At 47.5% G+C, this 14,707-nt stretch overlaps 1 protein-coding gene across 2 annotated transcripts in view; it reads left to right on the top strand.

The window, feature by feature from the left end:
• Positions 1–14,707, top strand: part of ehd2b (EH-domain containing 2b) — a 41,376-nt gene that overhangs the window by 19,507 nt on the left and 7,162 nt on the right. For both annotated transcript variants that reach the window (XR_005475584.1, XM_038985415.1), the window contains exons 2-4: positions 868–1,410; positions 4,306–4,482; positions 8,463–8,560. Coding sequence is in view for 1 of the 2 variants with exons in the window: in XM_038985415.1 (XP_038841343.1) it covers positions 1,190–1,410; positions 4,306–4,482; positions 8,463–8,560 (496 nt within the window). In the remaining variant the exon portion in view is untranslated. The remainder of the gene's footprint in view (positions 1–867; positions 1,411–4,305; positions 4,483–8,462; positions 8,561–14,707) is intronic.

Raw genomic sequence — 14,707 nt, 5'->3', positions numbered from 1 at the left:
AATAAATCCAAGTTATACTGTGGAGGGTAGCATCCTATATGTGTCACTGCCGGAATAAATCCAAGTTATACTGTGTAGGGTAGCATCCTATATGTGTCCCTGCTGGAATAAATCCAAGTTATACTGTGGAGGGTAGCATCCTATATGTGTCCCTGCCGGAATAAATCCAAGTTATACTGTGGAGGGTAGCATCCTATATGTGTCCCTGCCGGAATAAATCCAAGTTATACTGTGGAGGGTAGCATCCTATATGTGTCCCTGCCGGAATAAATCCAAGTTATACTGTGTAGGGTAGCATCCTATATGTGTCCCTGCCGGGGAAAAAATCCAAGTTTATCTAACTCCAAATCTATCTTTTTGTTAAAAAAAAACATGTTGAAAAATGTGAGAGCTCACATGCAGCTGTGTCTCTCTCTCTCTCCCTGTACTGTAGAGTCCAGACAATATACTGTAGTTTCCAGACAATGCACTGTAGTGGGCTAAATCTGACTCCACGTCCGTAGGAAAAGTCAAAGCAGTAGACAGGCAGTGTTCAGTAGGTTGTAATATTCACAATGTTGCAGACAGAATTTGTATGCATAGACCTGAAATCCCACTAAACTATTGTTGAGTATCATAGCGGTTCTATGCTAGGTCCCTATACATCTAGCTGTATGTTCTGTATGTGTAGCGTGTTCTGAACAGACTCTCTGTTCTACGTTGTTTCTAGTTGTTTCTGTTCTACGTTGTTTCTCCTGTCACTACAAAATGGCACTGGAACATGTTGACAATTTGTTGACGGTTTTCTTTTGCAGCAGTGTGTTTCGTGTCTTTCTGGATGTTTATAATTTACGTTTCATTGCTGGTTTTCTTTTTTTCCCCCCACAGAAGTCTTTTCAGGAGTCAGAGTGGAGAGGGAAGACCTCAGACCAGAGCTTTAAGGACATAAAGCAGGCCGTACAGTAACATCCAGTACCATCTTCTAAGAGGCTCGACTGAAGAAGAGGTCTCAGAGGAGAAGAGTTCACATTAAAACACAGGAAACACCTGAAAACAGTCCCAGGGTCACCTTCAAGAAACAGACGCAACACACACACACAGACACACATTCCCACACACACACCCACAGGTACTTTACGGAACTCCCAAGTCCTCTTGAAGGACAACAATCAACCAATCGGCCAATCATTCAGCCAGTCGGCCAATCAGGATGTCTCGTTGGGGCCGTAAGGATGTGAAGAAAACTCCTGAGGTGATCAGGACGGTAACAGAGGGGCTAAAGTCTCTGTACCGTCAGAAGCTCCTCCCCCTGGAGCAGTACTACGGTTTCCATGACTTCCACTCCCCCTCTCTGGAGGACGCAGACTTTGACAACAAACCCATGGTACTGGTGGTGGGACAGTACTCCACTGGCAAGACTACGTTCATCAAGTAAGATATTATACACACTAAGGTTTATATTCAGTAAGCTTTACATATAGTAAAGTTTATATACAGAGCCTTCAGAAAGTATTCACACCCATTGACTATTTCCACATTTTGTTATGTTACAGCCTGAACTAAAAATTGATTATATTGAGATTTTTGGGGGGGGCACTGGCCTACACACAATACCCTATAATGTTGAAGTGAAATTATGTTTTGTAGAATTGTTTTGTTTATAAAAAAAAGAAAAAAAAGAAAAGCAGAAGGCATGTGTCCTTCCTAACTCAGTTGCCGGAGAGGAAGGAAACCGCTCAGGGATTTCACCATGAGGCCAATGGTGACTTTAAAACAGTTACAGAGTTTAATGGCTGTGATAAGAGAAAACTAAGGATGCATCAACAACATGGTAGTTACTCCAGAATACTAATCTAAATGATAGAGTGAAAAGAAGGAAGCCTGTACAGACAAAAAAATATTCCAAAACATACATTCTGTTTGTAACAAGGCACTAAAGTAAAACTGCACAAAATGTGGCAATTTATGTCCTGAATACAAAGTGTTATGTTTGGGGCAAATCAACATCACTGAGTACCAGTCTTTATATGTTCAAGCATGGTGGTGGCTGCATCATGTTATGGGTATGCTTGTCATTGACAAGGACTAGGATAAAAAGAAAATGAATAGCGCTAAGCACAGGCAAAGTCCTAGAGCAAAACCTGGTTCAGTCTGCTTTCCAACAGACACTGGGAGATGAATTCACCTTTTAGCAGGACAATAATCTAAAACACAAGGCCAAATATACATTGGAGTTGCTAACCAAGATGACAGTGAACGTTCTGACTGGCCAAGTTACAGTTTTGACTTCAATCAGCGTGAAAAAGGCTGTCAAGCAATGATCAACAACCAACTTGACAGAGCTGTAAGAATTTTTAAAAGAATAATGTGCAAATATTGTACAATCCAGGTGTGCAAAGCTCTTAGAGACATACTCAGAAAGACTCACAGCTGTAATCGCTGCCAAATGGGATTCTAACATGTATTTACTTATGTAAATAAGATATTTGCTGTATCTTCAATACATTTGCAAAAATGTATAGAAACATGTTTTCACTTTATCATTCATTATGGGGTATTGCGTGTAGATGGGTGAGAAAGAAAATCTATTTGATCCATGTTGAATTCAAGCTGTAACAGTACAAAATGTGGAATAAGTCAAGGGGTATGAATACTTTCTGAAGACTCTGTACATGACAGGTTAACCTATAGTCCATGGTTTCTGAAGGCCCTGTACATGACAGGTTAACCTATAGTCCATGGTTTCTGAAGGCCCTGTACATGACAGGTTAACCTATAGTCCATGGTTTCTGAAGACTCTGTACATGACAGGTTAACCTATAGTCCATGGTTTCTGAAGGCCCTGTACATGACAGGTTAACCTATAGTCCATGGTTTCTGAAGGCCCTGTACATGACAGGTTAACCTATAGTCCATGGTTTCTGAAGACTCTGTACATGACAGGTTAACCTATAGTCCATGGTTTCTGAAGACTCTGTACATGACAGGTTAACCTATAGTCCATGGTTTCTGAAGGCCCTGTACATGACAGGTTAACCTATAGTCCATGGTTTCTGAAGACTCTGTACATGACAGGTTAACCTATAGTCCATGGTTTCTGAAGACTCTGTACATGACAGGTTAACCTATAGTCCATGGTTTCTGAAGACTCTGTACATGACAGGTTAACCTATAGTCCATGGTTTCTGAAGACTCTGTACATGACAGGTTAACCTATAGTCCATGGTTTCTGAAGACTCTGTACATGACAGGTTAACCTATAGTCCATGGTTTCTGAAGGCCCTGTACATGACAGGTTAACCTATAGTCCATGGTTTCTGAAGACTCTGTACATGACAGGTTAACCTATAGTCCATGGTTTCTGAAGACTGTACATGACAGGTTAACCTATAGTCCATGGTTTCTGAAGACTCTGTACATGACAGGTTAACCTATAGTCCATGGTTTCTGAAGGCCCTGTACATGACAGGTTAACCTATAGTCCATGGTTTCTGAAGACTCTGTACATGACAGGTTAACCTATAGTCCATGGTTTCTGAAGGCCCTGTACATGACAGGTTAACCTATAGTCCATGGTTTCTGAAGGCCCTGTACATGACAGGTTAACCTATAGTCCATGGTGCTGTTGGTGGGGTAGTAGTCTACTGGCAAGACTACCATTATCAAGTAAGACTTTTCCCAGATTATACTGTAGGGACTCTAGACCAGCCTTTATAAATGAAGGGCCTCTGTGTCCTATGACTGACTCTAGCTACCTGGGCTCTATTAATGTAGTACTACACATCATAACCGTATGTCGTCCTGATTTACTGCTAGTATTCATTCTGACCTGGTGACCCGTTGCTGTGTGTATCAGGTATCTGACCTGGTGACCCGTTGCTGTGTGTAACAGGTATCTGACCTGGTGACCCGTTGCTGTGTGTATCAGGTATCTGACCTGGTGACCCGTTGCTGTGTGTAACAGGTATCTGACCTGGTGACCCGTTGCTGTGTGTAACAGGTATCTGACCTGGTGACCCGTTGCTGTGTGTATCAGGTATCTGACCTGGTGACCCGTTGTTGTGTATGTAACAGGTATCTGACCTGGTGACCCGTTGCTGTGTGTAACAGGTATCTGACCTGGTGACCCGTTGCTGTGTGTAACAGGTATCTGACCTGGTGACCCGTTGCTGTGTGTAACAGGTATCTGACCTGGTGACCCGTTGCTGTGTGTAACAGGTATCTGACCTGGTGACCCGTTGCTGTGTGTATCAGGTATCTGACCTGGTGACCCGTTGCTGTGTGTAACAGGTATCTGACCTGGTGACCCGTTGCTGTGTGTAACAGGTATCTGTTGGAGCAGGATATTCCAGGAAGCAGGATAGGACCAGAGCCGACCACCGACTGTTTCACAGCCATCATGCACGGCGAGGTGGAAGGGGTGATCCCGGGCAACGCTCTCATCGTTGACCCCAACAAACCTTTTCGCAAGCTCAACCCCTTCGGAAACACCTTCCTCAACAGGTGAGTACAGGGGCGGAATCCAGAATGCAGGATGTCGTGTTTTAGAATGTTCTAGAAGGGCCTGTCTGAAGGGAACGGGGTTGGAGGAAGGGAGAGAAAGAAGTGTGTTAGTTTTTTTTTTGCTCTGTGGAATTCCAAGTGTCCGTGCCAAATTTCAGAGCTGGGAGGGACTTGCCTTATTTGTGGAAAAATGGAGAAAGGGAGTGATATCTCTGTAGAGAGGGAGAGCGTGGGGGGAGGTCGTGTACTCAGATATGAGCTGCTATGTGCTCCAGTTTAAAGGCAGGGTCAGAGGGCCCCAAGAGCCACAAACCATGCAGGACTAACTAACAGGTGACGTCAGAGACATGGCAGGGCCAGGGTAAAGCAGAGCAGACTGGCTGGGCTGAATCACCCTGAGGTATTTTCCACTGCTCTGGTGTGTTTATCCTGTCGTCTGGGATACCCTTTTTCATGGGATTTCCTTCTATTGAGGCAAGCTGTGGCAGCTCGGCCTTACTGTTTATGGAACATTGTTTGCTGTTATACTGAAGCCATATCAACTGTAGAGATACAGTAGATGTAACCTTAAGGCACAGATCTGGGACCAGCCTACACTCCCAAAATCCTAACTATAACCATCAGGCTAGATCTAGCATTCTGACGTTCTGACGCACAAATTACAAAGATCCAAGGAATGGTCTCTCTTCTCTCGCTCTCTCTCTTTTACGCTCTCTCTCTCTCTCTTTCTCTCTCTTTCTCTCTTTCTCTCTCTCTCTTTCGCTCTCTCTCTCTCGCTCTCTCTCTCTCTCGCTCTCTCTCTCTCTCGCTCTCTCTCTCTCTTTCTCTCTTTCTCTCTTTCGCTCTCTTTCTCTCTTTCTCTTTCTCTCTTTCTCTCTTTCTCTCTCTCTCTCTCGCTCTCTCTCTCTCTCTCTCTCTTTCTCTCTCTCTTTCGCTCTCTTTCTCTCTTTCTCTCTTTCGCTCTCTTTCTCTCTTTCTCTTTCTCTCTTTCTCTCTTTCTCTCTCTTTCTTTCTCTCTCTTTCTTTCTCTCTCTCTCTCTCTCTCTCTCTCTCTCTCTCTCTCTCTCTCTCTCTCTCTCTCTCTCTCTTTCGCTCTCTCTCCCCCTCCTTGGTGGGGTGTGTTTGCGTCAGTCCTTCCTGTCCGGTGAAGCCCTGGTCTCGTTAAAGCCATCTGAATCAGGAAGTAGCTGGTGTTGTTGTTAGCGGACGATCATTAGCAGGTCATATTGTTGAGGCTATGGCACTGGAGACCGTTTTCCTTCAGGAAGCCCAGAGCATTGAGAGTCCTGCTTCAACACAATGGGTCCTGGGAAGGGAGTAGTCCGACACAGTAGCACAATGAGTCCAGCTCTCAACTCATGATCTGGTTCCTAGATCGCCTTTAGCTGTTACCTTGACTGTGCTGAGAGTGTTTTCTTTTTTTTTTTAGGTTGGTTCAGCTTTGGTTTGATTATTTATAAAATTATCATGGTTTAAGATTTCGATTATGTTTTTAGACACATAATAAAACAATAAAAGTCCCATGATGGTAGTTAACTGTCCATTACTGTTTATTACTTATTAACCATCAGTTATTCACATGACTTTACTTTAATAACACATTTCAGTTGTTGTGTATATTACATTAGTTATATATATAATATATTACATTAGTTACATATATATATATAATATATTTACATTAGTTATATATATATAATATATTACATTAGTTATATATATATAATATATTACATTAGTTTTATATATATAATATATTACATTAGTTACATATATATATATATAATATATTTACATTAGTTTTATATATATAATATATTACATTAGTTATATATATATTACATTAGTTATATATATAATATATTACATTAGTTACATATATATATATATAATATATTTACATTAGTTTTATATATATAATATATTACATTAGTTATATATATATTACATTAGTTATATAATATATTACATTAGTTATATATATATATTACATTAGTTTTATATATATATTACATTAGTTTTATATATATATTACATTAGTTATATATAATATATTACATTAGTTATATATATAATATATTACATTAGTTTTATTTGATAACTATATTATTTTATTCCAAGTCATCATCTCATCTCTATAGAGCTGCTGTCTATTCTGTCTGACAAAATCCCTATTTTACTATTTGTTCAAAGTAAATAAGGCTTTAAGACTGCTGAATACCAACTATCAATCACTTAGATCATGTATTTTCAGGTAGAGATCCCTAGTGAAGCAACTGCTCTGTATCCCTCTCCATCGCACCTTCTTCATTCTTTCTCTCTCGTCTCCGTGCCCCACACAGACCGGACATGTAGGCGCACAATGGATTACGGTCATTGTAGTTAATTACCACGTTTTCTGCACTAAACTATGTAGATTATTGACCTGTTGGAAACTACAACTCCCTACTACATCACACAGTTCAGTTCAGTTGATCTGATTTATCTTTAGAGAAGCTGTGCATTAAACTCAGACATTTTTTGGGCGGGTTAATCGCTCAGCATCATGTTCCTCCATTATCCACATTCATTCCATTGATGTTAACTGATGGAGCGGTGGACGGGAGGGGGGTTGGGGGGGGGGGGCATTTAGTGGAATGTTTGGAAAGCTTCCCTGACCTGAGTGACCTGAGGAGAACCTGTAGGTAAATTATAGATGCTAGACCCTCCTCTAACTGTTCCATGTTGTGTTATTGTGTTATTGTGTTATTGTTTTACAGTGGCTTGAGAAAGTATTCAACCCCCTTGGCATTTTTCCTATTTTGTTGCCTTACAATCTGGAATTAAAATATAAACCCCACAAATCTATAATTTGATTTACACAACAAGCCTACCACTTTGAAGATGCAAAATATGTTTTATTGTGAAACAAACAAGAAATAAGACAAAAAAACTGAAAACTTGAGCGTGCATAACTATTCACCCCCCACAAGTCAATACCTTGCCAGTTTTTGCTGCAATTACAGCTGCAAGTCTCTTGGGGTATGTCTCTATAAGCTTGGCACATCTAGCCACTGGGATTTTTGCCCATTCTTCAAGGCAAATCTGTTCCAGCTCCTTCAAGTTGGATGGGTTCCGCTGGTGTACATCAATCTTTAAGTCGTACCACAGATTCTCAATTGGATTGAGGTCTGGGCTTTGACTAGGCCATACCAAGACATTTAAATGTTTCCCCTTAAACCACTCGAGGGTTGCTTTAGCAGTATGCTTAGGGTCATTGTCCTGCTGGAAGGTGAACCTCCATCCCAGTCTCAAATCTCTGGAAGACTGAAACAGGTTTCCCTCAGGAATTTCCCTGTATTTAGCACCATCCATCATTCCTTCAATTCTGATCAGTTTCCCAGTCCCTGCAGATGAAAAACATCCCCACAGCATGATGCTTCCACCACCATGCTTCACTGTGGCGATGGGGTTCTCGGGGTGATGAGAGGTGTTGAGTTCAAAGTTTCGGATATTTTTTTATAACCCAACCCTGATCTGTACTTCTCCACAACTTCGTCCCTGACCTGTTTGGAGAGCTCCTTGATCTTCATTGTGCCACTTGCTTAGTGGTGTTGCAGACTCTGGGGCCTTTCAGAACAGGTGTATATAAACTGAGATCATGTGACACTTAGATTGCACACAGGTGGACTTTATACAACTAATTATGTGACTTCTGAAGGTAATTGGTTGCACCAAATCTTATTTAGGGGCTTCATAGCAAAGAGGGTGAATACATATGCACGCATCACTTTTTTAAACAAGTAATTATTTTCATTTCACTTCACCAATTTGGACTATTTTGTTTATGTCCATTACATGAAATCCAAATAAAAATCTATTTAAATTACAGGTTGTAATGCAACAAAATAGGAAAACCGCCAAGGTGGATGAATACTTTTGTAAGGCATTGTATGAGTGTTGTGTCATATCCCGCCCCCTTCTCTGCTGTTGCGTGATAGGTTCCAGTGCGCCCAGCTGCCCAATCAGGTCCTGGAGAGCATCAGCATCATCGACACGCCGGGGATCCTGTCAGGAGCGAAGCAGAGGGTGAGCCGAGGTAAGAAGAGGTGGAGGTAGGGGGGAGTAGACAGGACAAGGTGAGGTGGAGGGGAGTAGACATGACAAGGTGAGGAGGAGGGGAGTAGACAGGACAAGGTGAGGTGGAGGTAGGGGGGAGTAGACAGGACAAGGTGAGGTGGAGGGGAGTAGACAGGACAAGGTGAGGAGGAGGGGAGTAGACAGGACAAGGTGAGGTGGAGGTAGGGGGGAGTAGACAGGACAAGGTGAGGTGGAGGGGAGTAGACAGGACAAGGTGAGGTGGAGGGGAGTAGACAGGACAAGGTGAGGTGGAGGGGAGTAGACAGGACAAGGTGAGGTGGAGGTAGGGGGAGTAGACAGGACAAGGTGAGGAGGAGGGGAGTAGACAGGACAAGGTGAGGTGGAGGGGAGTAGACAGGACAAGGTGAGGTGGAGGGGAGTAGACAGGACAAGGTGAGGTGGAGGGGAGTAGACAGGACAAGGTGAGGTGGAGGGGAGTAGACAGGACAAGGTGAGGTGGAGGGGAGTAGACAGGACAAGGTGAGGTGGAGGGGAGTAGACAGGACAAGGTGAGGTGGAGGGGAGTAGACAGGACAAGGTGAGGTGGAGGGGAGTAGACAGGACAAGGAGAGGTGGAGGTAGGGGGAGTAGACAGGACAAGGTGAGGTGGAGGTAGGGGGTAGTAGACAGGACATGGTGAGGAGGAGGTAGGGGGGAGTAGACAGGACAAGGTGAGGTGGAGGGGAGTAGACAGGACAAGGTGAGGTGGAGGGGAGTAGACAGGACAAGGTGAGGTGGAGGGGAGGGGGAGTAGACAGGACAAGGTGAGGCGGAGGGGAGTAGACAGGTCAAGGTGAGGCGGAGGGGAGTAGACAGGACAAGGTGAGGTGGAGGTAGGGGGAGTAGACAGGACAAGGTGAGGTGGAGGTAGGGGGAGTAGACAGGACAAGGTGAGGTGGAGGGGAGTAGACAGGACAAGGTGAGGTGGAGGGGAGTAGACAGGACAAGGTGAGGTGGAGGGGAGTAGACAGGACAAGGTGAGGTGGAGGGGAGTAGACAGGACAAGGTGAGGTGGAGGGGAGTAGACAGGACAAGGTGAGGAGGAGGTAGGGGGAGTAGACAGGACAAGGTGAGGTGGAGGTAGGGGGGAGTAGACAGGACATGGTGAGGTGGAGGTAGGGGGGAGTAGACAGGACAAGGTGAGGTGGAGGGGAGTAGACAGGACAAGGTGAGGTGGAGGGGAGTAGACAGGACAAGGTGAGGTGGAGGGGAGTAGACAGGACAAGGTGAGGTGGAGGGGAGTAGACAGGACAAGGTGAGGAGGAGGTAGGGGGAGTAGACAGGACAAGGTGAGGTGGAGGGGAGTAGACAGGACAAGGTGAGGTGGAGGTAGGGGGGAGTAGACAGGACAAGGTGAGGAGGAGGTAGGGGGTAGTAGACAGGACAAGGTGAGGTGGAGGGGAGTAGACAGGACAAGGTGAGGAGGAGGTAGGGGGGAGTAGACAGGACAAGGTGAGGTGGAGGGGAGTAGACAGGACAAGGTGAGGTGGAGGGGAGTAGACAGGACAAGGTGAGGAGGAGGGGAGTAGACAGGACAAGGTGAGGTGGAGGGGAGTAGACAGGACAAGGTGAGGTGGAGGGGAGTAGACAGGACAAGGTGAGGTGGAGGGGAGTAGACAGGACAAGGTGAGGTGGAGGGGAGTAGACAGGACAAGGTGAGGTGGAGGGGAGTAGACAGGACAAGGTGAGGTGGAGGGGAGTAGACAGGACAAGGTGAGGTGGAGGTAGGGGGGAGTAGACAGGACAAGGTGAGGAGGAGGTAGGGGGAGTAGACAGGACAAGGTGAGGTGGAGGTAGGGGGGAGTAGACAGGACAAGGTGAGGTGGAGGTAGGGGGGAGTAGACAGGACAAGGTGAGGTGGAGGGGAGTAGACAGGACAAGGTGAGGTGGAGGGGAGTAGACAGGACAAGGTGAGGTGGAGGGGAGTAGACAGGTCAAGGTGAGGTGGAGGGGAGTAGACAGGACAAGGTGAGGTGGAGGGGAGTAGACAGGACAAGGTGAGGTGGAGGTAGGGGGGAGTAGACAGGACATGGTGAGGTGGAGGGGAGGGGAGTAGACAGGACAAGGTGAGGTGGAGGGGAGTAGACAGGACAAGGTGAGGTGGAGGGGAGTAGACAGGACAAGGTGAGGTGGAGGGGAGTAGACAGGACAAGGTGAGGTGGAGGGGAGTAGACAGGACAAGGTGAGGTGGAGGTAGGGGGAGTAGACAGGACAAGGTGAGGTGGAGGTAGGGGGAGTAGACAGGACAAGGTGAGGTGGAGGGGAGTAGACAGGACAAGGTGAGGTGGAGGGGAGTAGACAGGACAAGGTGAGGTGGAGGGGAGTAGACAGGACAAGGTGAGGTGGAGGGGAGTAGACAGGACAAGGTGAGGTGGAGGGGAGTAGACAGGACAAGGTGAGGTGGAGGGGAGTAGACAGGACAAGGTGAGGTGGAGGGGAGTAGACAGGACAAGGTGAGGTGGAGGGGAGTAGACAGGACAAGGAGAGGTGGAGGTAGGGGGAGTAGACAGGACAAGGTGAGGTGGAGGTAGGGGGTAGTAGACAGGACATGGTGAGGAGGAGGTAGGGGGGAGTAGACAGGACAAGGTGAGGTGGAGGGGAGTAGACAGGACAAGGTGAGGTGGAGGGGAGTAGACAGGACAAGGTGAGGTGGAGGGGAGGGGGAGTAGACAGGACAAGGTGAGGCGGAGGGGAGTAGACAGGTCAAGGTGAGGCGGAGGGGAGTAGACAGGACAAGGTGAGGTGGAGGTAGGGGGAGTAGACAGGACAAGGTGAGGTGGAGGTAGGGGGAGTAGACAGGACAAGGTGAGGTGGAGGGGAGTAGACAGGACAAGGTGAGGTGGAGGGGAGTAGACAGGACAAGGTGAGGTGGAGGGGAGTAGACAGGACAAGGTGAGGTGGAGGGGAGTAGACAGGACAAGGTGAGGTGGAGGGGAGTAGACAGGACAAGGTGAGGAGGAGGTAGGGGGAGTAGACAGGACAAGGTGAGGTGGAGGTAGGGGGGAGTAGACAGGACATGGTGAGGTGGAGGTAGGGGGGAGTAGACAGGACATGGTGAGGTGGAGGTAGGGGGGAGTAGACAGGACAAGGTGAGGTGGAGGGGAGTAGACAGGACAAGGTGAGGTGGAGGGGAGTAGACAGGACAAGGTGAGGTGGAGGGGAGTAGACAGGACAAGGTGAGGTGGAGGGGAGTAGACAGGACAAGGTGAGGAGGAGGTAGGGGGAGTAGACAGGACAAGGTGAGGTGGAGGGGAGTAGACAGGACAAGGTGAGGTGGAGGTAGGGGGGAGTAGACAGGACAAGGTGAGGAGGAGGTAGGGGGTAGTAGACAGGACAAGGTGAGGTGGAGGGGAGTAGACAGGACAAGGTGAGGAGGAGGTAGGGGGGAGTAGACAGGACAAGGTGAGGTGGAGGGGAGTAGACAGGACAAGGTGAGGTGGAGGGGAGTAGACAGGACAAGGTGAGGAGGAGGGGAGTAGACAGGACAAGGTGAGGTGGAGGGGAGTAGACAGGACAAGGTGAGGTGGAGGGGAGTAGACAGGACAAGGTGAGGTGGAGGGGAGTAGACAGGACAAGGTGAGGTGGAGGGGAGTAGACAGGACAAGGTGAGGTGGAGGGGAGTAGACAGGACAAGGTGAGGTGGAGGGGAGTAGACAGGACAAGGTGAGGTGGAGGTAGGGGGGAGTAGACAGGACAAGGTGAGGAGGAGGTAGGGGGAGTAGACAGGACAAGGTGAGGTGGAGGTAGGGGGGAGTAGACAGGACAAGGTGAGGTGGAGGTAGGGGGGAGTAGACAGGACAAGGTGAGGTGGAGGGGAGTAGACAGGACAAGGTGAGGTGGAGGGGAGTAGACAGGACAAGGTGAGGTGGAGGGGAGTAGACAGGTCAAGGTGAGGTGGAGGGGAGTAGACAGGACAAGGTGAGGTGGAGGGGAGTAGACAGGACAAGGTGAGGTGGAGGTAGGGGGGAGTAGACAGGACATGGTGAGGTGGAGGGGAGGGGAGTAGACAGGACAAGGTGAGGTGGAGGGGAGTAGACAGGACAAGGTGAGGTGGAGGGGAGTAGACAGGACAAGGTGAGGTGGAGGGGAGTAGACAGGACAAGGTGAGGTGGAGGTAGGGGGAGTAGACAGGACAAGGTGAGGTGGAGGTAGGGGGAGTAGACAGGACAAGGTGAGGTGGAGGGGAGTAGACAGGACAAGGTGAGGTGGAGGGGAGTAGACAGGACAAGGTGAGGTGGAGGGGAGTAGACAGGACAAGGTGAGGTGGAGGGGAGTAGACAGGACAAGGTGAGGTGGAGGGGAGTAGACAGGACAAGGTGAGGTGGAGGGGAGTAGACAGGACAAGGTGAGGTGGAGGGGAGTAGACAGGACAAGGTGAGGTGGAGGGGAGTAGACAGGACAAGGTGAGGAGGAGGGGAGTAGACAGGACAAGGTGAGGTGGAGGTAGGGGGAGTAGACAGGACAAGGTGAGGTGGAGGGGAGTAGACAGGACAAGGTGAGGTGGAGGTAGGGGGGAGTAGACAGGACAAGGTGAGGTGGAGGTAGGGGGTAGTAGACAGGACATGGTGAGGTGGAGGGGAGTAGACAGGACAAGGTGAGGTGGAGGGGAGTAGACAGGACAAGGTGAGGTGGAGGGGAGTAGACAGGACAAGGTGAGGAGGAGGTAGGGGGAGTAGACAGGACAAGGTGAGGTGGAGGTAGAGGGGAGTAGACAGGACAAGGTGAGGTGGAGGTAGGGGGAGTAGACAGGACAAGGTGAGGTGGAGGGGAGTAGACAGGACAAGGTGAGGTGGAGGGGAGTAGACAGGACAAGGTGAGGTAGGGGGGAGTAGACAGGACAAGGTGAGGTAGGGGGAGTAGACAGGACAAGGTGAGGTGGAGGGGAGTAGACAGGACAAGGTGAGGTGGAGGTAGGGGGGAGTAGACAGGACAAGGAGAGGAGGAGGTAGGGGGGAGTAGACAGGACATGGTGAGGAGGAGGTAGGGGGGAGTAGACAGGACAAGGTGAGGAGGAGGTAGGGGGGAGTAGACAGGACATGGTGAGGTGGAGGGGAGTAGACAGGACAAGGTGAGGAGGAGGGGAGTAGACAGGACAAGGTGAGGTGGAGGGGAGTAGACAGGACAAGGTGAGGAGGAGGTAGGGGGGAGTAGACAGGACATGGTGAGGAGGAGGTAGGGGGGAGTAGACAGGACAAGGTGAGGAGGAGGTAGGGGGGAGTAGACAGGACAAGGTGAGGAGGAGGTAGGGGGTCACAGACACTCCTGGTACACACCGGGTCTGATCCCTCATCTGTCATGGTCAGCTAAAACAACTACTTCCTCCCTCCTGACCTGGCTAACCCATGTGACCGACCTCCATGCACTGAGGCAAGGAGACAAGGATATAGGAAGACAAGGATATAGGGTGACAAGGATATAAGTTGACAAGGATATAAGTTGACAAGGATAAGGTGACAAGGATATAAGGTGACAAGGAGACAAGGATATAAGGAGACAAGGATATAGGGTGAAAAGGAGACAAGGATTTAGGTGACAAGAATATAGGCTGACAAGGATATAAGGTGACAAGGATATAGGGTAGTGTGTGTGTGAAAACATGCTTTGGTGATGAAATTGAACTTCCTTACGTTATAAAAGACATTTTACCAAGACAAATATGATTGTTTATGTTCTGAATCGTTCAGTCTTTCTCTACCACATCATTAACATTATATCTGGGAAGTCGGATTTCGTCACCTTATTACATCCAATCATAAGCAGCGATCTCTGTTGACATAGCTGTGCCACTTCTTGCCGCAACTTTTGAGGATTTTACATGTCGGGGTGGTCTTCTGCGAAGTGGTTTCCGCGGGTCGTAAAAAACAAAATGAACACGACACAAGCCCAAATAAATGTAAAAAGCTCCGTTGAAATTTCACAGATACGCTTGTTTTTCTGAGAAATCTTTGAAAAATAACAGGAATTTGAAAATATGAATGAACTTAAACTAAAGAACTAAAATATGAAAATACTACGTCATGTCTGAAAATCGATCTTACCTCTGTATTGTTTTATGTCCTCTGGATATGAGAAGAAAGATGAGAGTTTAAATTTAAGTGTCAGTTAG

Source organism: Salvelinus namaycush, unplaced genomic scaffold (assembly GCF_016432855.1).
Source record: "Salvelinus namaycush isolate Seneca unplaced genomic scaffold, SaNama_1.0 Scaffold331, whole genome shotgun sequence".
Lineage (NCBI taxonomy): Eukaryota > Metazoa > Chordata > Actinopteri > Salmoniformes > Salmonidae > Salvelinus > Salvelinus namaycush.
Note: the sequence above shows the minus strand (reverse complement) of the source record. Positions and strands in the feature narration are given on the sequence as shown.